General features: G+C 52.7%; 9 protein-coding genes across 9 annotated transcripts; 5 read left to right on the top strand and 4 right to left on the bottom strand.

Moving 5' to 3' along the window:
• Positions 1-188: 188 nt before the first annotated feature.
• On the bottom strand, positions 189-662 carry MYCGRDRAFT_18344 (uncharacterized protein; the record flags this gene model as incomplete). Its single annotated transcript, XM_003851389.1, has 2 exons — positions 189-353; positions 417-662. Coding segments are annotated over 2 exons (411 nt in total), but the record flags the coding sequence as incomplete, so codon positions are not given.
• A 540-nt stretch (positions 663-1,202) lies between these two features.
• MYCGRDRAFT_72989 (uncharacterized protein) lies at positions 1,203-3,725 on the top strand (the record flags this gene model as incomplete). Its single annotated transcript, XM_003851840.1, has 2 exons — positions 1,203-1,859; positions 1,917-3,725. The coding sequence occupies 2 exons, from the start codon at positions 1,203-1,205 to the stop codon at positions 3,723-3,725; spliced, it is 2,466 nt and encodes an 821-aa protein (XP_003851888.1).
• Positions 3,726-4,564: 839 nt separating this feature from the next.
• MYCGRDRAFT_43176 (uncharacterized protein) lies at positions 4,565-6,670 on the top strand (the record flags this gene model as incomplete). Its single annotated transcript, XM_003851841.1, has 8 exons — positions 4,565-4,792; positions 4,840-4,868; positions 4,922-5,187; positions 5,244-5,411; positions 5,467-6,074; positions 6,132-6,199; positions 6,255-6,320; positions 6,382-6,670. 8 exons carry the CDS (start codon positions 4,565-4,567, stop codon positions 6,668-6,670), a joined length of 1,722 nt encoding a protein of 573 aa, XP_003851889.1.
• A 604-nt stretch (positions 6,671-7,274) lies between these two features.
• Positions 7,275-9,832, top strand: MYCGRDRAFT_100462 (uncharacterized protein; the record flags this gene model as incomplete). The annotated part of the gene is made up of 2 exons (XM_003851842.1): positions 7,275-7,627; positions 7,677-9,832. 2 exons carry the CDS (start codon positions 7,296-7,298, stop codon positions 9,394-9,396), a joined length of 2,052 nt encoding a protein of 683 aa, XP_003851890.1.
• A 2-nt stretch (positions 9,833-9,834) lies between these two features.
• Positions 9,835-11,473, bottom strand: MYCGRDRAFT_100461 (uncharacterized protein; the record flags this gene model as incomplete). The annotated part of the gene is made up of 2 exons (XM_003851388.1): positions 9,835-9,853; positions 9,911-11,473. The coding sequence occupies 2 exons, from the start codon at positions 11,407-11,409 to the stop codon at positions 9,835-9,837; spliced, it is 1,518 nt and encodes a 505-aa protein (XP_003851436.1).
• Positions 11,474-17,983: 6,510 nt separating this feature from the next.
• MYCGRDRAFT_14832 (uncharacterized protein) lies at positions 17,984-18,940 on the top strand (the record flags this gene model as incomplete). Its single annotated transcript, XM_003851843.1, has 1 exon — positions 17,984-18,940. A coding segment is annotated over one exon (957 nt), but the record flags the coding sequence as incomplete, so codon positions are not given.
• Positions 18,941-20,549: 1,609 nt separating this feature from the next.
• On the bottom strand, positions 20,550-21,791 carry MYCGRDRAFT_43288 (uncharacterized protein; the record flags this gene model as incomplete). The annotated part of the gene is made up of 2 exons (XM_003851387.1): positions 20,550-21,086; positions 21,156-21,791. The coding sequence occupies 2 exons, from the start codon at positions 21,789-21,791 to the stop codon at positions 20,550-20,552; spliced, it is 1,173 nt and encodes a 390-aa protein (XP_003851435.1).
• Positions 21,792-23,449: 1,658 nt separating this feature from the next.
• MYCGRDRAFT_72975 (uncharacterized protein) lies at positions 23,450-24,897 on the bottom strand (the record flags this gene model as incomplete). The annotated part of the gene is made up of 1 exon (XM_003851386.1): positions 23,450-24,897. The coding sequence occupies one exon, from the start codon at positions 24,572-24,574 to the stop codon at positions 23,450-23,452; it is 1,125 nt and encodes a 374-aa protein (XP_003851434.1).
• On the top strand, positions 24,883-25,457 carry MYCGRDRAFT_72972 (uncharacterized protein; the record flags this gene model as incomplete). The annotated part of the gene is made up of 1 exon (XM_003851844.1): positions 24,883-25,457. One exon carries the CDS (start codon positions 24,883-24,885, stop codon positions 25,351-25,353), a length of 471 nt encoding a protein of 156 aa, XP_003851892.1.
• Positions 25,458-26,098: the final 641 nt, after the last annotated feature.

The following is a 26,098-nucleotide window of genomic DNA, read 5'->3' as shown; positions in this document are numbered from 1 at the left end:
GGTGTAAAGACCGGCTCATGCGAAGCCAGCCCATCGATTTGCCAGTGGACGATGGCTAGTGACTGGGTATGATGTGCTCTTTGACCATGCCTGGAATTGCAAAAGGTGTGTGGCACTATTGCGCACAAATTCGGTATTGGTGTTGGTACAATTAGATCCGACTGTCATCTCTGGTTCCTCATCTCCATCTTCAGCAATTCGGGATGTCGGTGGACACCCGGCATCAGACCCATGCCCATCGCGCGTCGTATCGCCTTTGCCATTTTTCTTTGATTCACAGGTCGTAGCCCAGTATCGTTGCTGTGTCGGATTCGTCCCATCGGCGTGATATACTCCGACATAATGCTGAAGTTCTGCAGTAGGACTGTTAGCGGTCTGGCCATCAGCAGACGTTAACATTGCATCTTGCAGCGCACCTTGTAGTGATCCAGAGGATTCACGCCCAGTTGATCGAGGACGTCGTATTTTGGTCTCGGCTTCCTGCGCAGCTTCTTCCACTTTGACATTTCCACACCGCTCAGATCATGCGGCGCGTAGACATCGCCAGCTTTCCACCGCCGTGGGATTTGCTGCGAGAGATCCTTGGCCGAGTATGTGCGCTCGGCATCGCGTTGTGCTTGCGTCTTGTGGAATTGCGTCGACTTGCTGGTGCTCTCCAGGATACTTCGTGCTGCGAGATCGAAGGATTTGCTGGATCGTTGGGAGGATGCTGGGCTCGCGTTCTGCTCACGTGAGGCTTGAAGGGTCTCTGCAGAGGTACAGTCAGATCGTGGTCGTATACAGAGCATGCGTGCATGCGCCGACTAACGTGTGAAGGCTGCTGTTGAGGACTGCGGAGCTTGTCGCTGCGGCGGTGCGGTGGTGATATTTCGTCGACACTGACGACAGACCGTCGAAGGCCGTAACGCGAGCCGCGCAAAGGCTGATTCCAGGGACATGATGGTGTGTATGAGGAGGATCAGACGTGTGCGGTCGCCCGCATGAATGGTGTTTGCGGAGAAAGTCTCACCTCCGAAGCTTTGAGATGACGGGAAGCTTAGCGTGCAACATCATCCGCGAAGAAGATGGGAGCCATTACAACACAATCCTGCTTTAGAACTACAGATCAAGTTCCCCGGCACTGAGAACGATACTGGACGACTGAAGCGCCTGCCCACCGCAATCGATGGATCCCAGTTCTTCGAGGTCTTCTCGCCCTTGACATGCCGGCCCATCTCACCCGCCACATCTTCCGCCGCCTTCTGGCCAACGAGCCCATCGTCTATCGCGGATGCTTACGGCGACAACTCCATTCGAGGGCTAGAATACATCATGCATGGCTGGGCACCTCTACGCCGGGCCACGGAGCCCAATCGGCACCGCATTCCCAACGGCGAACCTTTTTCAACTTCAGCATGTTCCGGAAGAAGCAGAAAGAGAGCAAGGATGCAGATATCGCACCAGGCGTGGAGGACATGATGCAGTTCGCGAAGCTTGAAAGAATGAACGCTCGTCTTCCTCACCCCCAGCACGTGTTAGCTGCGCTCCGAAAGTTCTTTGCTTTCATAAGGGGATCTACCAAGACAGGAATCGAGGATATACAAGCGGAGCTGGTACTGCAGTGTCTGCGGTATTGCATGCGGACTGGACAAGCTCTTAAACCCGACGGGCATTCGACTTTCGTCTCCATGGTCCGCTATGCAGCGCCCGTGCTTCGTCGTCCGCATCCGCCGTCCACGAGCTTCCACGCCGACCTCGCCAAAGCGATTTACGTCGATGCGAAGGAGGTCGATGTTGACGACAAAACGGTGCTCGACGCGCTGCAGGTATGCTGTAAAATCTTGAGTCGAACAGGGCGTTTCAGCGAAGCTCGTGAACTCGTCCTCGAGTATGAGGAACTTGCAGGCGAAAACGATCACCGTAGCAATGGCAGGGAGATTGACGACGTTGCACAAGCAGAAGTGGGTAATGCTGCTGCGTCCGATACTTCGAGTGTACGGGATGCGTATCGACGGCTCTGGAGCGATGTACTTTACGGTTGCGCTGCAGCCAATGACGGAGATGGAGTACGGAGCACTCTGAGGTTGCTGCGAGACCGTGGCTGGGCCGGGCATGACTCTGTGGCCAGAGCCATGCTAGTGTATTCCTTGCATGGAAGTGATGCAGGTGCAATAGAGAAGTGGTTCCTCGAGGCCGGTCAGGCAGACGAAGCAGGAACCTCGGGGGCGCCCAGTGCCGAGGCAAGTGGTCCGTTTCGGCTGAGTGAGGTGCTGCAGTGGTGTCTAGCACATGGCGAGTTAGAGCTGGGCCACAAGATCGTGCGGCGAAGCTTGGGCAACGATCCTCCGAAGCAAGTCTGGGATACTGTATTCGTTTGGGCAGCCGGGACTGGAAAGGGCGCTGACGAAATCAACCGGATGCTGGACGTTATGGAGGCTTCCAACAAGAGCAAGGCCAATCGCGATGAGTGGAGACTGCCAGACATCCAAACTATCAACGGGCTGGTGAATTACGCTGTGTCGAGGAATGACCCTTACTTGGCCGAGCGCTTCATCGCCTTAGGAAAGGCCAGAGGCATCGAGCCCGATGCTTGGACATATGTGCTGCAAATGCAGTATCGACTCACGGTCAACGATGTTGACGGTGCTCTTGTGGCCTACAAGAATCTCCAAGCAGCAGGCGATTCTTCAGAGAAGGATGGACCGACTGTGAACAAGCTGATCGTTGCGTTGTGCCAATCGCAGAGGCACGACTTTGACACGATAATGAACGTAGCGGCCGATCTCTCGGACCGACAGGTGCGGTTCGAGGCGGAAACGGTCTCTAGGCTTGCCCTTCTCCACCTCAGCCGCGACGAGCTCCACGATGTTATCGACCTTCTTAATACGCACTCCTTCCATTTCTCCTCGACAGAACGGGAGAGCATTCGAAATAGCCTTGTAGGATACTGTACGGACCCAGCGACCAGAACGCCTCGAGCCTGGGATGCGTACTGCATTCTTCGCAATATCTTCGACGAGACTCCTCGGCCGCAAAGGACAAAATTGATGGAAGAGTTCTTCCGCCGCGGGCGACCAGACATGGCTGTCAATATTTTCAACGCTATGCGCGCCCACTCACGAAGCGACACGTACCCCACGACGGACACCTATGTTTCCGCGTTCCTGAATGCAGCCAAGATCAAAGATCTTGACAGCCTTGAGGTCATCCACAACCAGCTCAAGCTGGACTACAATATCGACCCGACGACCTATCTGCGGAATGCCCTCATCATTGGCTACAGTGGATGTGGCCAGCCGCGTCGGGGCCTGTCTCAATGGGACGACATCGTCGCCAGCAAGGAAGGCCCGAGCTACAACAGCATTCACATAGCGCTGCGTGCGTGTGAGCGGTCTCCATTCGGTGACATCAAAGCCAAGGACATTTGGGCGAAGCTGCGACGAATGAAGATCGATCTCGATCAGAGTATGTGGGCCAGCTATGCGGGAGCTTTGGTGGGCAACGGTGACATTGCAACGGCCATCGACACGATAGAGAAGGCGGAGAAAGACAATGAGGCTGAGATCGATGCGTTCCTAATTGGCAGCATGTACAACGGTGCGCCGGGACAGAACAAGCAAAAGGAAGTTGAGGAATGGGCTAAGGAGGCGTACCCGAATGTCTGGAGCAAGCTTGAGTCCATCGGTTTTGAGGAGGATGACAACGGCATGAAGGTCTTCAAGTTGCAGAGAGACGTGAGTCCTTAAGATGAACTTGCGGCTTGCCGACTGTGCCACGGCGACTGCGACGCCAGAACGGCAGCAGAGCAACACGTCCTTAGATGCAGCCTGGTCATGGTTCGATACTCGGATGTGGGTGCTGTTTGGCCTCGATAATGCAAACTCTGGCTCTCGATCTGATGCCTTCACAGTCTCTGGCCATGTGGATTCTCTCGCACGTTGTCTTCACGCTAGTGATGTGTAACAGGATTTCACTTCATCGACCGTCTTCCACCGTCATGGCTGGAGGGTGATGAACGTGGGTTGCGTGCACAGCTGATTCCTGGTTCCAGCTCGACCACATCCCTGAGCTCCCCTCCTCGAAAGTCGTCTTCGCGAGTACCCATCCTCCAGAACTCCGGAGGATGATCGAATCGATCGGTCGCGACCATCGTATGGCGCAAACACAACGGTCATTGAATGCAAGATTCTGGATTTCGATATTCGGACTGCACAAGCGACCACGGATGATTCAACTCCAGACTATGCCTGCACTTTGGACGTCTGTCGTGGCGGTTCTGAATCCTGTATTGCAGCATGCATATGTACTTTGGTACGTACATATACCTCAGCCTCCTCCCCCGCAGTCTCCAACTTCAGGGAGGGGTCCCAGTTAGCTAGACTCGCGTACGACGTGACAAGGTCTCGGGCATGGCGCCAGAATGTACTGGACGACATGCGGATGAACGGAAAGCCGACTCTCCAGAAGTGCTCTAATAGCTCAGAAGTCCCATGGCAAGGTAAAGTGTGTTTCGCATATCCCTCGTCTTTTACACAATCTACTCTGTCATAACGGTTCACGAATACTATCTCAAAGACACATCAACATGGGCAGCGTCGGTGATCCAAAGCCCGAGCGGATCTTGAAGACTGATCTCCATCAGTATGGTAAGAGACGTGATACCACAGGTCCCTATGCAGACAACCTTGATTTAGATGTCCTCATCATTGGAGCTGGCTTTGGAGGTGCCTATTCGCTGCACGAGTGCAGGAAGCAAGGCTTCAAGACTGTCCTCTACGACGCTGGGCAGGGCTTCGGAGGAACATGGCGATGGGTATGTACAATGCTGCCTTGTTCGATGTCCTCTGCTAACGACCATAGAATGTATACCCAGGTGCCAGGGTCGACAGGTAACATGAAGCTCGGATCAAGCACATCTGCCACCAGTGACTAACTTTCTCAGCCCCGTCCCAATCTATGAGCTAGCCATTCCAGAAGTGTACAAGGACTTCTACTGGACGACAAACTATCCAGGATGGGACGAACTTCAACGCTACTTCGACCACGCCGACAAAGTTCTTGGTCTGAGCAAAGATTGTGCATTCGAGACGGTGGTCATTGGCGCAGAATTCGACAAGGACGAAGGCAAGTGGACCGTCAAGACACAGGATGGACGGACTGCGAAAGCTCGATTCCTCATTGTTGCTGCCGGGTTCGCGGCGAAGAGATGTGAGTATTGCAATGCAGATCTCATGTTGTTCGTTGACTGACTATCCATCTTACAGACATTCCTGATGTACCCGGCCTTGACTCCTCCAAGGGCACGATTCATCACACCTCTTTCTGGCCCGCTGAGGGCGTCGACTACAAGGCAAGCTGCAGGAAGTACGATACGCTTTTGACGACCGCGCTGACATCCACTCAGGGCAAGAAGGTAGCTGTCATCGGCACTGGTGTGTTTCCATCTCATCGAACATGCCAATAACTTTTACTGACACCATTCCTTAGGTGCCTCAGGCGTTCAATGCATCCAAGAGATGGGCCCAGAAGTCAATTCGCTCACCGTATACCAACGAACCCCGAATCTAGCGCTCCCAATGGGCAAGAGGTCTCTCTCGAAAGAAGAGCAAGACGCAATGAAGCCACTCTATCCGACGATCCACGAGATGCGTGAGCGTTGCTTCGCCGGCTTCCACTACGATCTCTGCGAACGCAACACCTTCGACGACAACGAGGAAGAGCGCGAGGCTCACTTCGACAAGCTCTGGGAACAAGCTGGCTTCGCCTTGTGGCTTGGCGGATACAAAGACTATTTGTTTGACCAGAAGAGCAACCGTGAGAGCTATAACTACTGGCGCAAGCAGCAGTCGAAGCGTGTCAAGAATGAGCAAAAGAAGAAGGTGCTCTTCCCGGAAGAGCCTCCACACCCGTTCGGCGTAAAGCGCCCATGTCTCGAGCAGAACTACTACGAGGTGTTGGACCAGGACAATGTCACCATTGTAAACATCAATGAGGAGAATGGAACACCGATCGAACGATTTACCGAGAAGGGCATTGTTGCCAATGGCGAAGAACGAGAGTTCGACATCATTGCTTTGGCAACTGGATTCGATGTGGTGAGTCGCGAAGGTAGCACAAGGTATCAAGCTGCCGATTTTAACGTTTCGATTCAGGTAACCGGAGGCATGACGAACATGGGTCTGAAGTCGATCAATGGAACATACCTCAAAGATGAGTGGAAGTGAGTCTTGCATGCATGCTAAGGACAGCAGAGTCAATACTGATGTTTCTTCGAGAGCGGCGGCGAATACGTTCCTGGGGACCACCATCTCCGGCTACCCAAATCTGTTCCATATTTATGGGTACGTACCGTCCTGCCATGGGCACTTCACATCGCTGACCCGTGATCGCTCCGCTGTGCAGACCTCACGGACCGACTCTGCTCTCTAATGGACCATCGACGGTGGAGATTCAAGTTCGTTGGATTAGGGACGCTATTAAGCAGATTGAACGCCAAGGACTGAAATACGTCAACCCAACCAAGGAAGCCAGCGATGAATGGAAGAAGCGCATCAACGACTTGGCTGCTCCGTCGCTGTTCCCGACTACTCGCTCGACATATATGGGTGGCTCGGTTCCAGGCAAGGCTTTCGAGATGACTTGCTACTCAGGAGGAGTGAATGCCTATGGTCCAGAGGTACGTAATAATTGATACGCTTTGAGAAGTGTAGCTGACCGATCTCTGTCGCAGATTCGTGGCTACCTGTCCGGTTGGAAGGGGTTCGAGACTGTCAAGGTATGAGCTCGAGATGATTGATTGAAGGCTGAGGGACCCCATCCATACTCTCTAGACCTGAAACTGAGATGTCGGTTGATGTTCTGCTGTATTTGTTGTCTGGTTTGAACTTGTACTTCGATTGGAACTCATGCAGTTGCTACTGCAAGGACTTTACTGCTTCCCGCGTGAGATGCTATATCCTGGAAGACGACATCGATGTTTGATAAGGGGAAGTGGTCGCGATGCCCGCAAGCCCGTTACCTCTCAGACTGGCAGATCGACGCTAAGCTTGTGGCTAGCCGATCTAGATCATGGCTCTACCTGTTCGGGAAGGTACACGCGACTCCAGTTCTCCAGTTCTCCATCTGCCATGCATACTCCTGCCTATCTCGACTGGGTTCATGCCAATCTCGAGCTCGTTCTCTGTACGTGACTGCACTTGGCCCACCTTGCAGTCAAACATAAATACGGTCCTCGCCTCTGCTGCAAGTGTTTCAGTCTCCTTTCCTATACATCTCATCTCTTTACCCAATCCGAAGCAGAACACCTTTCCCCCAGCATGCCTCCTCATCCACTCAAAAGTCTCTCTGTACAAGAAGTCCAGCTGGCCAAGGACATTGTCCTTCGGGAACATGATGGCGAGCTTGTCATGATCAGGGAGATTGCTCTCCAAGAGCCACCCAAGAAAGAATTGGTGAAGTTCTTGGATCTCGAGCATTCCGGTAGCCTCACAGAGGCTTCGCCACGCCCGTCACGCCTCGCCGCCGTCAGCTACGATGTCATTGGCTCCGACAAGATCCCGTACTTCCATGAGTCTGTTGTCGATGTTGAGAAGCAGTCTCGGGTCAAGCACGAGGTTATCGGAAAGGAACATCATGCGCCACTCAAGCTGTAAGAACTGCACTGCCAGAGCTCAGGAGCTTCAGCTGACCCGATGAAGTGCTGAATTTGATGTCCTCGTTGAGACGGTCAAGGCCTCTCCAGAGTTCGCCGAAGCAATGAAGGAATTCGACATCCCATCCAACTTCGAGATCGTCGTTGAACCGTGGCCGTACGGTGGACCCGAGGTCGACGACAAGGACAACCTGAGGACTTTCCAAGGCCTTATATTCGCCCAGGATCTCAGCAATAAGAATCCAGATTCGAACTTCTACGCTTATCCTCTACCTTTGATCCCAGTAATGGACGTCAACACACGGAAGATCATCCGGATAGATAGACTGGCCACCGGAGGCAAAGGAGACTCGATGACCGGCAAGACTCACAGCAAGAAAATCGTGGACCACTGCACCGCTGCTGAGTATGTTCCTGAGCTTCTGCCCCATGGAGTGCGAACAGACCTGAAGACCTTGAACGTCGTCCAGCCTGATGGTGCATCCTTCGCGGTGACGGACGATTCCCTGGTGGAGTGGCAGAAGTGGCGCTTCCGGGTCTCATTCAATCCACGTGAGGGAGCTGTGATCCATGATGTCTGGTATGACGGAAGATCCATCCTCCATCGACTAGCCATCAGTGAGATGTCAGTCCCGTACGCCGATGCACGGGCACCATTCCACCGCAAACAAGCCTTCGACTTCGGCGACGGCGGAGCCGGCAATTGCGCGAATAACCTTTCGCTCGGTTGCGACTGTCTCGGGACAATTCATTATTTCGACGGCGTCGGCATCACCGGCGACTCGCAGGTCTGGCCGCAGAAGAATGTGATCTGTCTACACGAGCAAGACAATGGCATCGGCTGGAAGCACACGAATTGGCGCACTGGCCGAGCTGTTGTGATTCGCAACCGAGAACTCGTTGTACAATTCATCATCACTCTGGCGAACTACGAGTACATCTTCGCGTATAAATTCAATCAAAGCGCCGGTATCGACATTGAGACTCGTGCGACCGGCATTGTCTCGTGCGTCAACATCGATCCTGGAAAGGTCAGCGACTACGGCAACGTGGTCAGTCCGGGTGTCCTTGCGCAGAATCATCAGCACATATTTGCTGTACGGATGGACCCAGCGATCGATGGTCATGCCAACACAATGGTCCAGGAAGAATCCCTCCCAGTACCAATGAACCCAGAAACCAATCCTCGCGGCAACTACTACGAAGTCAAGCGCACGCCATTCACAAAAGCCAGCTGGGCCGACGCCCAGCCCATGAACAACCGCGTGTTCAAAATCGTGAACGAATCAAAGCTCAATCCCATCAGCGGAAAGCCAGTCGGCTTCAAATTCATTCCTCCAGCCACCCAGCTCCTGCTAGCAGACCCGGAGTCCGTCCAAGCGCAGCGCGCGCTGTTCGCTCAACACCACGTCTGGGTCACGAAGCACGTCGATGACGAGTTCTTCGCTGGTGGTCGCTACACTCTGCAGAGCAAACGAGAGGTCGGTGGTGTTGCAGACGCTGTGGAAAGAGGCGACAATGTACAGAATGAGGACATTGTGGTGTGGTCGGTGTTCGGTCTGACACATAATCCGAGAGTCGAGGACTGGCCTGTGATGCCGGTGGAGATTCATCAGATCCAGTTGCGGCCGGCAGACTTTTTCACGGCGAATCCATCGATTGATGTTCCGAGCAATAGAAATTTGGAGAGCAGGTTGGTGGTCAATGGGAATGGAGTGAATGGCCATGAGACGAATGAAACGAATGGCGATGCATGCTGCAAGTAAATTGCGCTGATGGTGACTAGACACGGGAACGGCCAGACACGACACAGCAGAATTGAATGTCATGGTATCAATAGTCGAAATTTTTGCGGCAGCGGACGCAGACTGGTCGCATTCCTGGTCGTTGACGTTGTCGTCACGCTGGTCGTAGACGTAGTCGAAACAGGACCTGCACCTGCGCAAGCCTCGCCGTAGACTTGGAAGGTGATGAGGGGTCACGATTGTCGAAGCTCAATCATGCCAGCTTCGGAGAGACGACGAACGCCGTTCCCATATCCAGAAGTCCTGCACCGAGAGGTCGCACAGGTCAAATGGCGGGCCGAGGAAGACAAGCAGTCAAATCGTGACAGAGCTCCGCGCTGTTTCCCAGCCGGACAAGTTGATGAATGTACAATCCTACGAATGCTAATCTGTGTCATGTCCTCCAGTGAGTCCTGTCGCTCAAGGCGGTCCCGGAGGCCTGCGCTCTGGTAACGCATTCGCACCGCCCGCCAATGAGCCCGTCTGCTTATATAACCACGCCGCCAGCTTGATAGCCGGGTCGTCGATGCATGTGGTGCCCAGCTCGGCCACCCACAGGGTCAAAGGCAGCAGGATCACATGCGGCAAAATCCAAGCGATCTCCAAGCCGAATGCCGGTCCCCACTTGGTGATTGGGAAAGCATTGGTCCATGTGGGACACTGGAGCATTTGCTTCTCCTGGACCCATCCCACGGCTGCGTACAGGCGGTTGCCGAGCGTCCATAGAATTGGACCGTGGAAGAGATAGAGCATGAAGGAGATGCGGCCGAGGTAGAGGCAGACGTTGGTCTCGAAGAAGTGCTTGAGCCATGGAAGTCGACCGGCCGAGAAGACAAGGAATGATGCTGCCCAGAAGAGGTAGAACCATTTGAAGTCGAAAAAGGCTTGCGGTTTGAGGAAGGAGAGGTAGTACCACCCAGGAGATGCCTGGAGGTGGCTGATCTCGCGGGTGCTGGGAGGTACACCGCCGAGGTAGGCGGCCGCGATGAAGGCCAGCCATGATAGAGTGACTTTGTGAGGAGAAAGATTGGATATCCAGGTTGGAAGGTTGTTGGAAACTGCGAGGAGATCAAGATCGGCCTGGAAAATGCCCATGACGAACATGGCCATGTGGCCGCCGTCGACAATGTACATGAGATAGAACATTAGGCCGACCTCGCACCATAGCCGAGCGTTCCTTGTGCAACGGGAGAACGCCAGACAGGTAGTGTACACAACAATCGATCCCCTGAACTCAACTGGAATGGACCAGATGTGCGGTTGGTAGTCCACCATTTGGTCATTGTTGAAGATGTAGGTGAAGTTTTTCATGTTGGTATACCACTTCCATAGCTCCTCTGCGAGAGTGGATTGTGCTTCGAAGTCAAGCACCATGCCGAGCACGTGGGGAACGAGGGCCATTGCGAATGTGACAGGGAGGATTGGAAACCACAGCCGCATCCATCGTCTGAAAAGTGCAGATGTCACATTCTCTGCCATCTTGGGAAGCTCCCCAGATTGAATCAAAGTCAAGGGTTTGGTCGATAGCACGTAGCCGGATAGTACGAAGAAAGTCGCGACTGCCAAATGACCACCGGCGAAGAATATTTTGATTCCCGGAAGCTGCACCAAGGAGTAGTTCCCTTCGAAACCCCACGCATTCTCCAAGAGTATCTCGCCGATTCCCGCGTGAGCCCAAAGCTGATGATGGTGGATGTAGACCAGAAACGCAGCGAAGCCTCTGAGACCGTCCAGGTACGCCGTCCGCCGAAGTTTTGTGCCGGCCGCCTTGGAGCTCTTGAGACCGAAGTTTGGCCTCATCTTTCCCAGTGCGCCAGAGAACGTTCGAAGCAGACTGCCGCTGCTGTATGAGGACGAGGGCCTGTCCCGGTAATCATCTTCGGGCTGTGCCAGGAGTCGTAACCCGATTCCTCCATTCATCTCGCCATTCTCCAGTGCGCCATTCGCTCGGTCCCTCGCATCGTGCTCTTTCATCGTGGGCGACATTCGCGACATCGCGGGTGCGGAGTGGTCGACGAGCGGGACCAACTCTGTTCGCTCCTAGGTGGACATGACTTGTGAATCGTGATCGAAGACACCGAGCCGTCAGTCAAGTCAAGATAATGTCGGCTTCTTCAGCCGACTGCTGATGCAAGCTGAAGGGCTATTTCTTGGCGAAATCCTGGAGCAAGGGGTCTTCCCGCGGCGGCTCGGGTCTGCCTGCCGTTGGACTCGAATTTTGGCATGTGCCAGTGAGAAGTCTCGCGATTGATGGATCTTGTCACACGTTGGCGGCGTGATTGTGGACGATACGAAGATTCTCCCAAGAATGAGACATTGCGCTGTCGATGATCCATGGCATGCAATTGTGAAGGCGTTGGTAAGGTCTAACTCAAGACTCACACAACAGTCACCTGTTTGCACGCGTTCCCTCGGTCCGCGGATGGATATATGTAACACGACACATCTCGTTCCTGCAGCTCGCTCGTTCGCGTTTGTACGAAACCACCGATTCGGCCACCTTTGCTGTGCCTGCGGGCGAGACGACGAATGGAGAGAGGCTGAGGCGCCAATCCCTGTAGAAAATATACACCCCGCACTCTCGGCTCGCAGTCCTCGTAAAATTGAGAGCGGAGACACTTTCCCTAATTTGATGTGGGCGGAACCGGGACTGTCTCCTGGACCAGAACTAGATTGTTGGTGGGCAACGGGCTGGCATGAGTGTAGATTACAAGGGAGGCCTCGAACGTATGAAACTGGCTATGCATGCAACTGTTCACGGCATACGGGGAGGAGGAGCGAGGACTGCCTATCATCTGAAGGATGAAAGGAAGAGAAGAAAGACGTCGTGGTGGATCGAAGGAGTCGCAGTATTCGGACCGTTGACGAACTCTTCCATGGTCTGCTGTCCGATCGTGAAGGATGTCGATGTGATTTTCATACCGGTCATTTCTGAACCCTGGGCCTAGCGGATGGTTGAGGACATGTAGCAAAACGCATCGTCGCCAAGCTTGCACAATCCTTCACACCGAGTCTGGTTGGTTGTAATAATAGGAGGTGTTCGTAAAACTTGCGATAGTCGCGTTCTCTACCGTACAACCTCGCCATCGTCGTCTCCCCTCTGGTCGGCAGGCAGTACCCAGTATGATATGGTTGATTTCGCCGCGGACAAGGATGATCGCGTTACTGCATCTACCGCATGACCACAGAAAGGGGCGACATTGAATCCGACCATATGATGACAGCTGGAGGATCCCGGTATTTGCTTCATGAAATCCCACAGCGGGGCGATGTCTATAATGAGGCAGGTTCGGCTTTTCGGTCTCTCTCGCACAGCTACCGGAAATACGCGTTCCGACGCGCACGGACGTTTTAAGGTGCACAATCACCTCGTTTCGTCGGCGCGCGTATTCTCCGAGTGCTCGTGTAAGAGATGTTTACTATGTCGATAGTATACACGGTTTTTGATAGTGTTAATAGTATCGCAGTTACCTGACTATGCAATTGTTTATGCTATTTGATAAGCTAATAAGAAGGTCCTTTTTATAGCGGTAATCGCCCTTATTGCCCTTATTGTTGCTAGTGTTGTTAGTGCCTTATCTTACTGTCGTTTACTGCTACCGCCGCCGCCGCTATGTTGTCTAATTTGATCCTCTTGCTAGTGTTGTTGTTTACTAGTGTAGGAGCTAGTGCTTGCTATAGTGCTTAAGAGCGCGGCACTATAATCTTCTGCTTAGCGTAATAACTGCTAAGAGGTGTGCTCGGAGCGAGCGTAGCTATAGTAGTAACATAAGGGCGTGTTAGAGGTAGTAGAATCTTATACGAAGGACGAGAGACTGCGATCTTAGTAATAAGCTAATTTACTATCTTGCGGTTAAATAGCGCGGTAGCCTTCTGCAACTGCGTAAGCTAGTGCTCGATAATAATGTCCTTTAAGCTAGGCACAGAGTTAAGGTATTCGTCGTCGTTAAGAGCATAGTATCGCTCGCGGACTGCTTGTGTTGCCTCCTTTATTATCGCCGTATGTCGACTAATGCTAGTTGTATCCTTATCTTCCTTATCTTTATTAACTAGTACGCGGCTGCTCGTGTAATACACCTCCTAGCTATTCTCTTCCTACTCGTACGTCTAGTAGTCGAAGTCCTTCGTCGTAAGGTTATTATAGAGCAGGTAGTAGCTCCAAACGTAGCGGCAGATAAGGAGATATCTAAGGTAAAAGGAGCAGCCGCATCGATTCGGAGGGAGGTTACTGTCTTTATTAGTTGCTCCTATAAGAGCGTCTATCTTACTATAAGCTAGTTTATTAGTAACGAGGACTTGAACGGTATAAGGAAACTTCCTAAGCTATAAGTGTCGTAAGGTAGTCGGATAAATCTTCGTGCGCGCCTTAGACTCCTTTACTACCGCGCGCCGCTCTATAGTGTTAACTACGTTATAAAGATAGCTAGCGATACTACGGAGCGAGAAGTAATTTATGTTCTGCTTCGTGCCGCTGCCGCCCTTAAGCAGCGAGTAGAAGTTCTTAAGGTTGCTCGTCGTGCGAATCTAAAGCAGAGTCTATAAGTAATAGCAGAAGTAGAAGGCCTAGAGGTAACGGTTATTCTACATAGTCTACTATATATAATTAACCTTCTGTTAAGGAGTATTAGACGGTAGGTAAGTAGTAGCAGACTCTAGTAAGTCCCTTATACCAGCCTCCGTTTTGCGTATGCTTATCGCCTTTAAAAGGTAACTAAGAGTCCGTAAGTACTTACGCCCTTTAAACTGCTTCTAGAGAGTCTGGCTATAGTGCTAATAGCAGATAAGATAAGTAACTTCCTGCTTACCGTTAATAAGGCTACGGAATGCTATTTGTACAGCCCTTTGCTTAGCTCCGGAATTATCGGTTATTATATATCTAGGCTCCTATAGCCTCTTATTCCCTATTATTGTACACTAGCTCTTAATCTGTCGCATCGCCGCCGCGATTATCTCGCCGTCCTCTCGCGCTAAGAGCTAGTATACGCAAACTCGGTAGGTATTAGTGCTATCGCGGATTATTAAGCTAAAGAGCTTTTGCTCGAGGTAATTCGTCTTATAGGTCGAGTCGTAGATCGTAAAGTAGCCGTATTTTCGGAGCAATTAAAGCCTACTAGGACGGACGAATATAGTGCATTTAGAGGTGCTACTATCCTCGTAGACAATGCTAGCAATATGTTTAGATAGATAATTACCTATATATACGAAATTAGTGTTAGTAAGAGGGTTTAAATTCTCGGAAGATTTTTCGCGCGCGTAACTAATTATACGCGCAAAATCTAGCTTCCGGTATAAGAATTAGTTCTACCTTTTGCTCGAAAACTACCGTCGACATAAAATTCGTACGCGTTGCTTTAGAACCGGTGCGTATATTTCAGTCCGGACTTTTTGAAATTCCGACCTTCTTATATATACTAACATTAAGACATTAAAAAACAACAACTTACGATCGCGCTGCTACTCTACTATGTCCGACACCTGTTTTAATACACTTAGTTTGTTGCCCTAATACCGAGGATCTGGATTCTTCTTTTAAAAGCCTCGTGCGGCGTTGTAGACGCTCTTGTTGTTTAATCGCACGCTACTAGCGTTTACGAGCATTTAGTAACTATCCGAAATCCCTAAACCTCTACCGACGAGATTCGCCTTTACCTCCGCCGGCCGGTATCTACGCGCTACCTCCTTACCGGCGACCTACGTTACAAAGCTGTTTAGCTTCTTCCTGTCGATATGCGCGAGATCGTAGTTGTAGAAGGGCTCGCCGTCGCCGACGTAGTCCTTAGGGTAAAGGCGTTCGAGAGTCTAGCGTAGTAGACGAAGGAGGTAGGCGTCCTTCTTGTTAGTCCGCTACTACGCTGTGCTATCTATACGCATACTATGACGGCCGAACAGACTGCACCTTCACGCGGTGGCCGTCGTAAGTACCTTCCTTGGAAGGGAAACCAAGACAGTCTGGAAGAAACCTCCTCGAAAACCTCTCGAAATCCGCCCGAAATCCTTCTCGAAATCCGCCTCGAAACACAAGCTACAGAACAACAGCACGATTCGAACGAATAGCTCTCTACGCTACGAACGAGAAGAAGAAGAAGAAGCAGTCCACTCTGCCCTATACGCGCACCTCCTCGAAATCCGAATCGAAATCGCATGTCCATACATGCACTTCAAAGAGCTGGAACAGTCGGTGGAATCCATAACTCTACGATCAACCTGCGTAGCTGTATACGTTTGGAAGCAGCATACAGTTCCACAAAGGCATATTAAGGATAAGAGAAGGCAGCGAGTTAGACAGCTGCTTTTCTGCTTCTGCACGGCATTTTGCACTGCTTTGCACTGCTTTTGCATTCGAATTTGCAGCGTATGTGCGAAGCGGAAGGATCCGCTAAAAATTCTGCAAAAAGCTTAGCGCGAAAATTCTGCAGCCCTAGCTGTAGACAACAGACAACGACACTCGTTCGATTTCCTTTGTCTTGCATTTGGTTAAAGTCCTTTAGCATTGCCTTAGGCACGGGGTTTCCCCTAAGGTCAAAGAATACTAAAAGAATTTGATTGTAAATAGATCTACTGCCTTGCTTGCAAGGCCGTCCTACATAGTTATAGACTCCAAAAGGACGTAAATAGAACAAACAAACAAACAAACAAACAAAACAATATACGCATACTATCCTTATTAATAGCGGCATTAGGCGTGTCTTCGGTAGGCTTATAAAAGCAGGTAAACTTTATAGCAGTAAGACACTTCTTACTACTATGCGTCGAGCAGTCGCGCTGCTTCTTTAGTAGAACGCCTGTCTTCTTCGATACCGGTTTATAGCGCTTATAGCAACGACATATAAACCGGAACGTGCGATACAATCCGGACCTCGTCCTTAATGCCCTCGCACTATTACCCTTCTAGATGTTGTCGACGAGAGGCTAATATAAGCACATCTCTTTGTGCGTTATCTGCTCTACGCGTCCGTTAAAGAGCCTGTCGCGCTATTAAATAGTATCCGGTAGTAGTCGCAGCAGCGCTCTGCCCTTACTGTTAACACTACTCTATCGTAAGGAGACAGTACTAACGCTAATAGATATCCGCGTCTTCTTCTTCTGCATCTTCTTATCCTTATTATTATTAACATTACTAAATAGCTCCTTCTTAAGGGCTAAGGCGGCCGCGCCCTCTATAACCTCGTTCTTACGCTCTTGCTCTTGCGACTTAAGCTAAGAGCAACGCTTATTTACCTGCTGCTGTAGCGTAGCAACATCGCGTCTAACGAGCTCTGCTAATACACTACGAACAGGAACGACTCTACTACCTTCTTTATCGTCCGATCTACCGACCTCGAATCTACTATCGAATCTAGCTGCATCGAGCAGCGCGTCGTCGACAAGCTCTGGAGCCTTATATAATAGATTATCTAGCATCTTAGCGTGAAACATACCGACTTAAGCGTTATTAAGAGTACCGATTTAAACACTAGTAAGAGACTCTATAGCTACTCTACTAGCGCACTAAGAACGGCAGCAGTAAGGAGGGAATAAAGAGATTAGTACAAGAGCAGCGGTTAAGGCGACAACAACACCTTAAAACGAGCAAAAAGCGTATATATCGACAACATAGACAACATAGACACGGAGGATACGTAGCTCGACGGAAAACGACGTTTGTGCACCTTAAAACGTCCGTGCGCGTCGGTGCGCGTATTTCCGGTAGCTGTAAGGCTGGTGCACCGGATTACCGAAAAGCCGAACCTGCCTCATTGTAGACACCACCCACAGCGGGATGTAACTTTCGTACTGCGGGGCGGCGTCCAAACGGCGGATTCGGATTGGCGAGTGGCAAGCCTCGGCCGTTGGTTTTAGCTTTGGGACCAGCAGCGGGAGCATACCCTATTTTCATGTGTTCTGGCGGCCGGTTGGGACACAAGCACAAGGCGACCCAGGGTGATTTCCAGTCGGTCTGCTCTGGTGGAATCTTTCACGCTCCTGCCCAGATTATTCATCTCTTCTTCCTCGACTACTGTACATCCTCGTCCATACCATTCCTCGCACTTACATCCCTAGATTACGCCCACCGACGACGACGACCTCGACGACGACGACGACGACGACTTTCGCTTCTGCTTCTTGGCACCGCTGCCCGCGCATGACGCTTCATTCTTCTTCTTATGCGCGTGTGTCGTGCAACATCTCCTTGCGGCAATTTTGATCCCCTGCTCTCCGACAGTACACGCTTCCTCTAGCACCACCGCCGCGCAAGATCCCTACTCGGCCTCCTCCGAGCCCCCGTCAGCACCGCCAAACTCTTCCGCCACTCGCTTTCCCGCGCGTCGCGGCCGTCAATCTGTCCACCAAAATTTCAGTCACGCCGCGCGTGAGAAATCGGGGTCTCTCCCGCGGCGAGAGTGCAGACATGAAATTGGGCGGCGGTCCTAACATCAAGGGCCCTCAGGACCTCTTCAACTCTGTACCCATGGGCGTCCCGAAGCAGCTGCAACGATTACTGCCAGCATGCATCGCTCTTCTGCTTTTCCTCTATTTTATGACGGGCTCCGGCCCAAGCACAAGTCTGGCCATCTTCTCACGACCCAAACCCACACATTTTCCGCGGAAAATCTGGCAAACATGGAAGGTCGATCCCATGATGTTCGAGGAGCGCGATCACAACACTGCCCGCACATGGATCATTAAAAACCCCGACTTTCGCTACGAGGTGCTCACCGATGAGAACGATCTCGCATACGTGGAGACACATTTCGGCCCAGAGGGCTTCAACCGACCCGACATTGTCTACGTCTACCGCGAATTGACTGCTCGCATCATCAAAGCTGATCTGTTGCGCTACATGATCATGTACGTGGAGGGTGGTCTGTACACCGACATTGACGTGGAGGCTCTCAAGCCCGTCAAGAACTTCATTCCCAAGAGATGGGAGGAGACGGACATTGACATGGTCGTGGGCATTGAGATTGACCAACCGGAGTTCTCTGACCATCCGGTATTGGGCTCAAAGTGCAAGTCATTCTGCCAGTGGACATTCATGTGCAAGCCGCAACTTCCGGTGATGCTCACGCTCATCGAGAACATCATGAAGTGGCTGCACACGGTCGCCAAGCAGCAAAGGTGTAGAATCTCGGAGATCAAGCTGGACTTCGACCAAGTTATCAGCGGTACCGGACCTTCAGCGTTCACCGAGGCCATCCTCAAGGACATCACCAAACGCACCGGCAAGCCCATGAGCTGGGACATCTTCCACAGCATGCAGGAGTCGATCGTAGTCGGCCGTGTGCTCGTGCTCACCGTGGAAGCCTTCGCCGCCGGACAGGGCCACTCTGACTCTGGCACCCACGACGCCAAGCAGGCTCTTGTCAAGCACCACTACCACGCCTCCGGCTGGCCGACCACCCATCCGCGATTCAACCACCCGATTTACGGTGAAGTCGAGAAGTGCAATTGGGTCGCCGAGTGCGTCAAGCAATGGGACGAGGACACCGCGGCGTTCAACGCTCTCCCGCAAGATCAGAAGATCAAGCAGATTGCCATCAAAGAGCAGCAAGTCAAGGAAGAGGAAAGAAAACAACAGGAGGATCGTAGAAAGCAGGAGGAAGAGGCAGCCAGAGCAGCGCTCAAGGCCGTAGCGGAAGGCGATGGCGGCAATGATGCACCTGCGGTGGGTTAGATGGGATACAAACACCACATTGCATCGCATCACATCCGTCCTGCCGCGCTTGCACATGCCGTTGGCAGTCTCCATTGGGGTGGCGTCACGCTGCGCTGCTGCGGCGTTCTGCTGCGTTCTGGCGTCCTGCTCACGAGCATTTTCGGGACTGGCAAAGGCTCCATGCTTCTTTCCCGCGGCGTTATTCATTTTATTCTTAGACCGGCAAGCCCGCCGCGACCAGTCAAACCACCGAGCATTCGAACAGTACCCTCCTCACCAAAGATCAACCTGCTCCTCAACCGACTTGGACTCGGAGATTGAATCATGGGAAGAACCGGGGAGAAGAAGATAGACACAGAGCAGCATCTTGTTTTTTTTGGTGGAAGCAGACAGGAATCCATCACTCGTCTCAGCCATGCACACATGGACAAGTTGGATACCTTTTCTCTTTCCAGGCGTATAACGGCATGGGTGGATCTCGGCCAGTAGGTCCTTTGAAATTTTCGCTTTCCGGACGGCGTGTGGGTGTGTGGGATGGGCGACTGTACATATAGATGCAGAACGGCGACTTTCTGCGGCATGTGGGTGGAGTGGGTTCGCGTCTTGTGGTCCGTTGCTTGACATCTCCAACCTTCGCGCTGTATGTAAAGACTTGTCCCACGAAAAGACGAGAAAATGGAAATTATCATCAGTCATGAACGAGGAGGGCGCCGGGACTTGATTATAAGCAGTTCCCAAGCGATCAAGCTGGCCATCATGACTCGGTGCGTTGGCTGATCATAAGACGCGTTGTCTTCTCGATACGAGCACCGGAGGATCTCGTTTCTGGCATCGGTTGGCTGCATTAATGTACGGTATTTGACATCTCGGCACCGCTTTGCCCTTCACCGTGGTGGCATACCCTCGAGTCACCAGCTGCGACTACACATCTATGTGATCAGACGAGTCACGCGGATCAAACTCAACCTTTGAGTCTCCAGACCATGATCTTGCATCCACTGTCCAAATTACCGCAATGCGCTCTCGAAATCGCTCGCATTCGTACCTGCCAATTCCCGCCAATAGTCGGATATGTCTTGGCGCTTTCCTGATCCGTGTGTTGCACAACGCGTGTGCTGGGATGGACCTTGTTCGCATTGACTTTTCCTCCTTTTCATCCTTTTCTGCCTCTCCTCCTCTTCATCACCGACACCGACACTTGCATCACCAACGCCGACGCAAGAGACCGCCACAGCGTTTCAACACTCGACATCTTCTCACTTTCGCACTTCATCACTTCGACATGCGGCGCGCAAGATGAAGGCAAGGATAGCGCGTCATCCTGATAGAGGCGACAATAAGCCTGAGGAGAATCCGATGGATGACTCCCTTGCGTGAAGAGTGGAGCGACCGAGCGAATGCACCTTTCACTCAAAGCGGAATCTGATAATCGATGGGACAGCGCTTTTCATTACTCATCACTACATGATCATTACTAACATCGTCTCCCACTGGCCGCTCACGCCGTCGAAGTGCTGTTCACCTGAACAGTGACATTCATAATCTGGCATCCCGTCTCGTTGTACTGCCCGGACAACACCTGCTCCAAGAACTCCAGCGCTCTGGGAGCACCATTCGTGGACTCTGACGAGTGGCTGCCAACAGTATTCCGATCGTACCGGATAGTCGCACCAATCCCGCAATACTTCTCGATCAACGCATCAGTATCGTTGACGTACGAGACATCATCCATGATGGCCTTGTACGCAAACACGGGCATCAGCGGGACGCCGTGATATCCCATGATTCCGTCACTCTGAATGACTTTCGACGAGACGGGATTGTTGTTGATGTCCACGCTGCTGTCGAAGTAGTCTGCGATGTCCTGGTTGGCAAAAGTCGTGATGGCCTCGGTGAGGGTGTAGTTCTTTGCGGCGTAGAAGCCGGTTGCGTTGAATTCGCCGTCAGTCTTCAGGCTCTGGTTGAGGAAGGCCATCAGCTCGGGCCATTGGCTTGCAAGACCGAGGATTCCGGATGGGTTGAGGCCGGAATAGATCTGCGGCGAGGTTGGTCAGTACATTGATTGTCGAAATCGCATCGCTGATCTCTTATGAGCCGGACTTACAGTTCCACGAGTCGCCTGCAACACACTCGTCACATTCGGCGTCAATCCACCCAATGCCGCGCCCGCGAAATCGAGCTCGCTGGCGTACTGCACCTGCAACTCCGCCGCCCACTCGCTCGCCAGCGCACCACCAGAGTATCCCCACATGGCATAGCGGGTGCCGTTCGGCGCCAGACCGAATCCGGACGCCAGCACAGCACGCACAGAATCCAGCGTAGCATGACCTGACATCACGCCCGCTGTGAACGAAGCCAGAGGTCCCTCATAATCCGGCACTGATACGAACCAACCCCTGCCCAACGCAGACGAGATGTCCCCAAATCCAGCCGAGTACAAAGCGTACGAAGGACTGGCATTGACATCCGCTGAATCGTACGGGATCTGATACGACAGCAGCTTGTCGCTCGAGCCGTATGTGACATTCTCCGGAACGAAAAGCGTTGTCACCGCCCAGGTGGGCTTATACCGGCTGTTCGTCGTGCGGAAGAGGATGTTGTATGCCGCGGACGAGTTGCTCTGCACCATGGTCAAGTTTCCCCCCGCGGGACGAATGCGCAGAATCGTGCCTGGAGCCGCGAGCTCGTAGTTTGCGGGTGCGGTGTACCACGGGTCTTCGCTGGGAGGGAGGATGTCCATGCCCATCTCGCTGGGCCGTGCTTTGAGTGCGAGAAGAGCATGCTCGGAGAAGGCGTGGGTGCTCGCGATGAGCGTTGCCACGGAGGCGAGGATGGTGGACTTCATGGTTGCGATTGTGTAGGAGCAGCAGAGGAGAGACAAAGAAGACGAGGAATAGGCCCTGACCAGACCTTTGTACTAAGACTCACCTCCACTGACTTATATTCCAGAACAGGACGATCCTCCGAAATGGCCACTGACCAGCGGTCACGGAAAAATGGCGATGACCACATCGCTCGCATGGCTTACGAGGCCGGAACTGCAATGTGTCGTCGCGAGGTGTCTCGTGTCACAAGGTTTGTTAGCGACCGTCTGCAAGGTACGCCGACGGGGCCGAGGCCACGATGATGTGAAAGTCCGGTCGAACCATGGGAAATACTAACGGCCGGCGCCCTCTTATCTAGGGACCGGCGCCTACTAATATCAGCTGTAATATGCGCTATCTTTTACAGCTCTTCTGCGTATCGACTACTAGCTGCGCAGCCTTAGCTTCCTCGTCCCTCGGTCGCGGCTTTGCTAACGATAATAACATAGTTCTACGACTGGACGAACAACGAGGTGTCCGCGACCGACACCCCCCGCTGTTAGGGGATAGTCGTTCCTCCTAAACCCCTACTCCAGGCCGCGAGGGGGGCCCCTCGGATCGCTCCCTAAGAGACGCAATGCGACATGCGTAGGTAAGCAAAAGCTGTGTATTATACGCATATCGATAGTTAAGATTGCACGTCGATATCGATGGGCGCCGGTCACTAGATAAGAGGGCGCCGGCCATTAGTATTTCCCTCGAACTATGAGTAGTTTCGCCTTCGGGCGTGCGCTGGCTAACAAGGTAATGCTTAATACACCGAACATTGATCAACTGCTTGCGAAGCAGCTCTTCGCCTGCTCGATGATGCGACGTCGAAAGCTCCGCGAGGACATTGCGATCCGGAGAAGGCGAGCACACATCGTTCGCACGAGCACAGAACGCCACGAGGAAAATCATTGATGATGTCAAAGCCTGGACTTTCTCGATTTTGCCGCCCGTGGCAACCCCTCATCCACGACTCGCTAGACGTCCCGAATTGGCACGAACTCCGCCGCATCGGTGCATTGGATGTCGGCAGCGGTGAGAACGTTCGCATCGATCCTGGCCTCACACTCCGCTACAGTCCGCAGAACCCGGAGATGTAGTTCATGGTTCCACGTCCTCCTCGATGTCCGACGGACGACAAGCTCGATGGAGTTGCCAGATTTTTGAAGAGCCGGATGCCTCGGAACGGAAATCGGACTCGAATTGAGACTTTTGACGGCCCGTGCGTTTACTCTTTGTTCGCGTGTCGGGGATTGGCTTTTCTGGGGCTGCCATTCGCCGAGTGCTGCTCGCGTGCTCTTTTACTCGATATGGAGACTTTCACGTACGGACAACTCGGGTTGTCAAGAGAAGTCTAGACTCTGGGAGGTTCATCCTCTGTCGAAGAAGGAACAGCATCTCTGCGGCAACGATTGGACTTATCGACAGCATGGTATTGAGCAGCGTGGTCATCTTGTTATTGATCGAGAAGCCCGCAGCTTCGCAGATACAGAACAATGTTCCGGCAACCGCTGTTCCTACCAGCAAACTCCATCGAGCCCACTGTTCAAAGCTTTGCTGCCGTCCGAAGACGCTTTCCGTACTCTCTCAACCCCTCCTCCACCGCCAACGTCAACTCCTTCGCCCTTCTCAGCCCATCCGCCCTATGCCTCATCTCCTTGGTCCTCCACTCAAACCAACCCTCGCACCTCGCCCCATCAGCACCTTTAAATAGACCCACCCCAAAGTCCTTCAAATGCGGCCTTGCAACGGTGTTCCAGAACACCACCGCTCCACACCTGCCGCAGAAATGCTGCGACGCTCGCTCCGATGTTCGGCAGGTCTTCAACGTACCCCAGCGCAGTGATTTTGGCATGGGAATTTTGCCCTCGGCATCCAGCGACATGTCGACAGTGGGAATGTAAGCCCACTGTGCGAATGCATTCCCGTTGGCCGCGAGCCGGCGGGAGTCGCAGGGACAGACGGCGGCGCGAAACTTGGTGCTGTCGGCGCGGAGCCAGAAGGTCTCGCGCTGGAGCGGGAGTGGTTGGTCAGTTGGGTAGGAGCCTGTCTCGTGCGCGATCTTTGCCCATGCTGAGCGTGTTGAGGGACGTGAGATGTAGGACTGTACTCCGCGACAGTGGCAGTAGCCGTGGAGTTTGTCATCAGGTGAGGCGGAGGCTTGAGTACGCCGGTTGGGATGAGTCCTGTAGAGAGGCAATTGTTCACTTCCTGGATGATTCGCGTAGCGTGGAATGTGCTTGCCGTTCACGCTCGTGAGGAAGTCGGCCATTCCTCCATCACCGGTGTCACCTACGAAGATGTGTCTTGCGACCTCGAAGACTGAAGTATCGCCTTCTTCGAGAGTACCCACAGCGATCATCCAAGGGTTCGTTCCATTCTCGCGGTCTGTGGTCCGGCATAGGATATTGGTGCCACAAGAAGGGCAGAAGTAATGGGATATGTTCTCGGAGAAGTCGTACTTCTGAAGGCGACTCAGGAGGGTCGATTCTGGCGCATATGTCAAAGGAAGGCGAGCTGATGTCAGACATAGCTGTCCGGTCATGTGTCGACATGATGCGCAATGGCATATGCTCAGTGGCAGAGGAAAGTCGGTGCTAGAAAGAGTGAGGTCGTGCTTGCCGTTTCCGCAAAGACATGCGGCTCTGACGGTTCGCTGTTTGGAGGCCATAGCAGTACCTTGATGGGCATGGTCATCCTTGCGTCCTGGCGAAAGCTCTTTCGAAGAGGGGGGGTCTCTCGACAGCTCGACCCCGCTGATGTACAGCGGTAGTCACCTCACAAGGCGTGCTTCCAGTATGCCAACGCGAGACTGAGCAAGGACTTTGCCCGGTCGTAGTCCCTACATTCGCCATGACTGCATTCTTGAAGCAGTCACGCTCGATGCTAAGACTGACTCCAGTACCACGCCGATTAGCTCGCTGTCAACGACCATCAACAAACATCCATCGCAGTCTTCTCACACGCCATATATCTTCAATGCCGCCACCTACCGCCATCTCACACGTCCTGGAGACATGCATATACATCAAGTCCATGGCCGCAGCCCAGAACTTCTACACCGACCTCCTCGGTCTCAAACCTGATCTCGCAACGGACCGCATCACTGTCTACCCACTCGGACAAACGAATTTGCTGCTCTTTCAGCTCGGTCAGACATCTAACGATGTCGTCTCAGAAGAGGATCCGAGCCAGATCATTCCCAAGCATGGTCCGACCGAAGATTTGATGCCTGCATTCCAGTCTGGCGAGGGCAAGCTGAGGCAACATTTCTGTCTAGCTGTGCCGAGCAGAGAGGACGCTGAGAAGTGGGAGGCATATCTGAGAGGTGAAGGAGTGCCGATCACAGGCAGAAAGGAGTGGCCGCGAGGCGGGTATAGTGTGTATTTTGCGGATCCGGACGGGCATGTTGGTGAGATCGCGAGTCGAGGGATTTGGGAGCATTACTGAATGCCGTTGTCAACTTCTGGCCGCTCCATGGATATCTCGTATCGTCCTTGCTTTGAGCCACTATCCCTCGTCTGGATGTTTCTGAACGTGTCAAAGAAGGGATCAACCTGCTCGTGTCATCGTCAGTAGGTCAGGCAACAAAGAGAAGTCCCTGTCGCACCAGCACTCTCTTTGTATCCGCTCGCTGCCTCTAGCCACCTCATCGCCTCATCAGCTTTCCGACACAGGCTAGAGACGTGCTTGAGCAAAGTCATCAGCGGGAGTGATTGTCGATGTTTGTGGTAAGTTTTCTAGAGGGCGTCGTATTTCGTACTCGCACATTCCATCCTCGACTGCGCCACAAGGAGGCTGTGCGCTGACTGGACTTCAGCTCCGATCACAAGGCCGCAGCAACTCCTGGCCTGACGGGTCTACATATATGACACCCAGTTTTCCGACATTCACGTAAATCAACCCGATCAACACCTACGAAACACCCTTCGTAACTAACGGCTCATCTTGCAATGTCCAACTACGGCGGAGGTGGCTACCAGCCTGAAGGATCCTACGGCTACAGCGGCCAACAATACGGCTCCGGCCCTCCACAAGGCAACTACCCACCGCAGCATCAATCAAACTATCAGCAGCAGCCGCAGTATGGCGGCCAAGATCAAGGCTCTGCGCAAGGCTATTACGGCTCGAATGATCAGCAACAATACCAGCAGCATCCCAATCAGCCGCCACCAGGCAACTACTATCAAGGCGG

Source organism: Zymoseptoria tritici, chromosome 6 (assembly GCF_000219625.1).
Source record: "Zymoseptoria tritici IPO323 chromosome 6, whole genome shotgun sequence".
NCBI lineage: Eukaryota > Fungi > Ascomycota > Dothideomycetes > Mycosphaerellales > Mycosphaerellaceae > Zymoseptoria > Zymoseptoria tritici.
The sequence above is the reverse complement of the archived record's forward strand: the minus strand, read 5'-3'. Positions and strand labels throughout refer to the sequence as shown.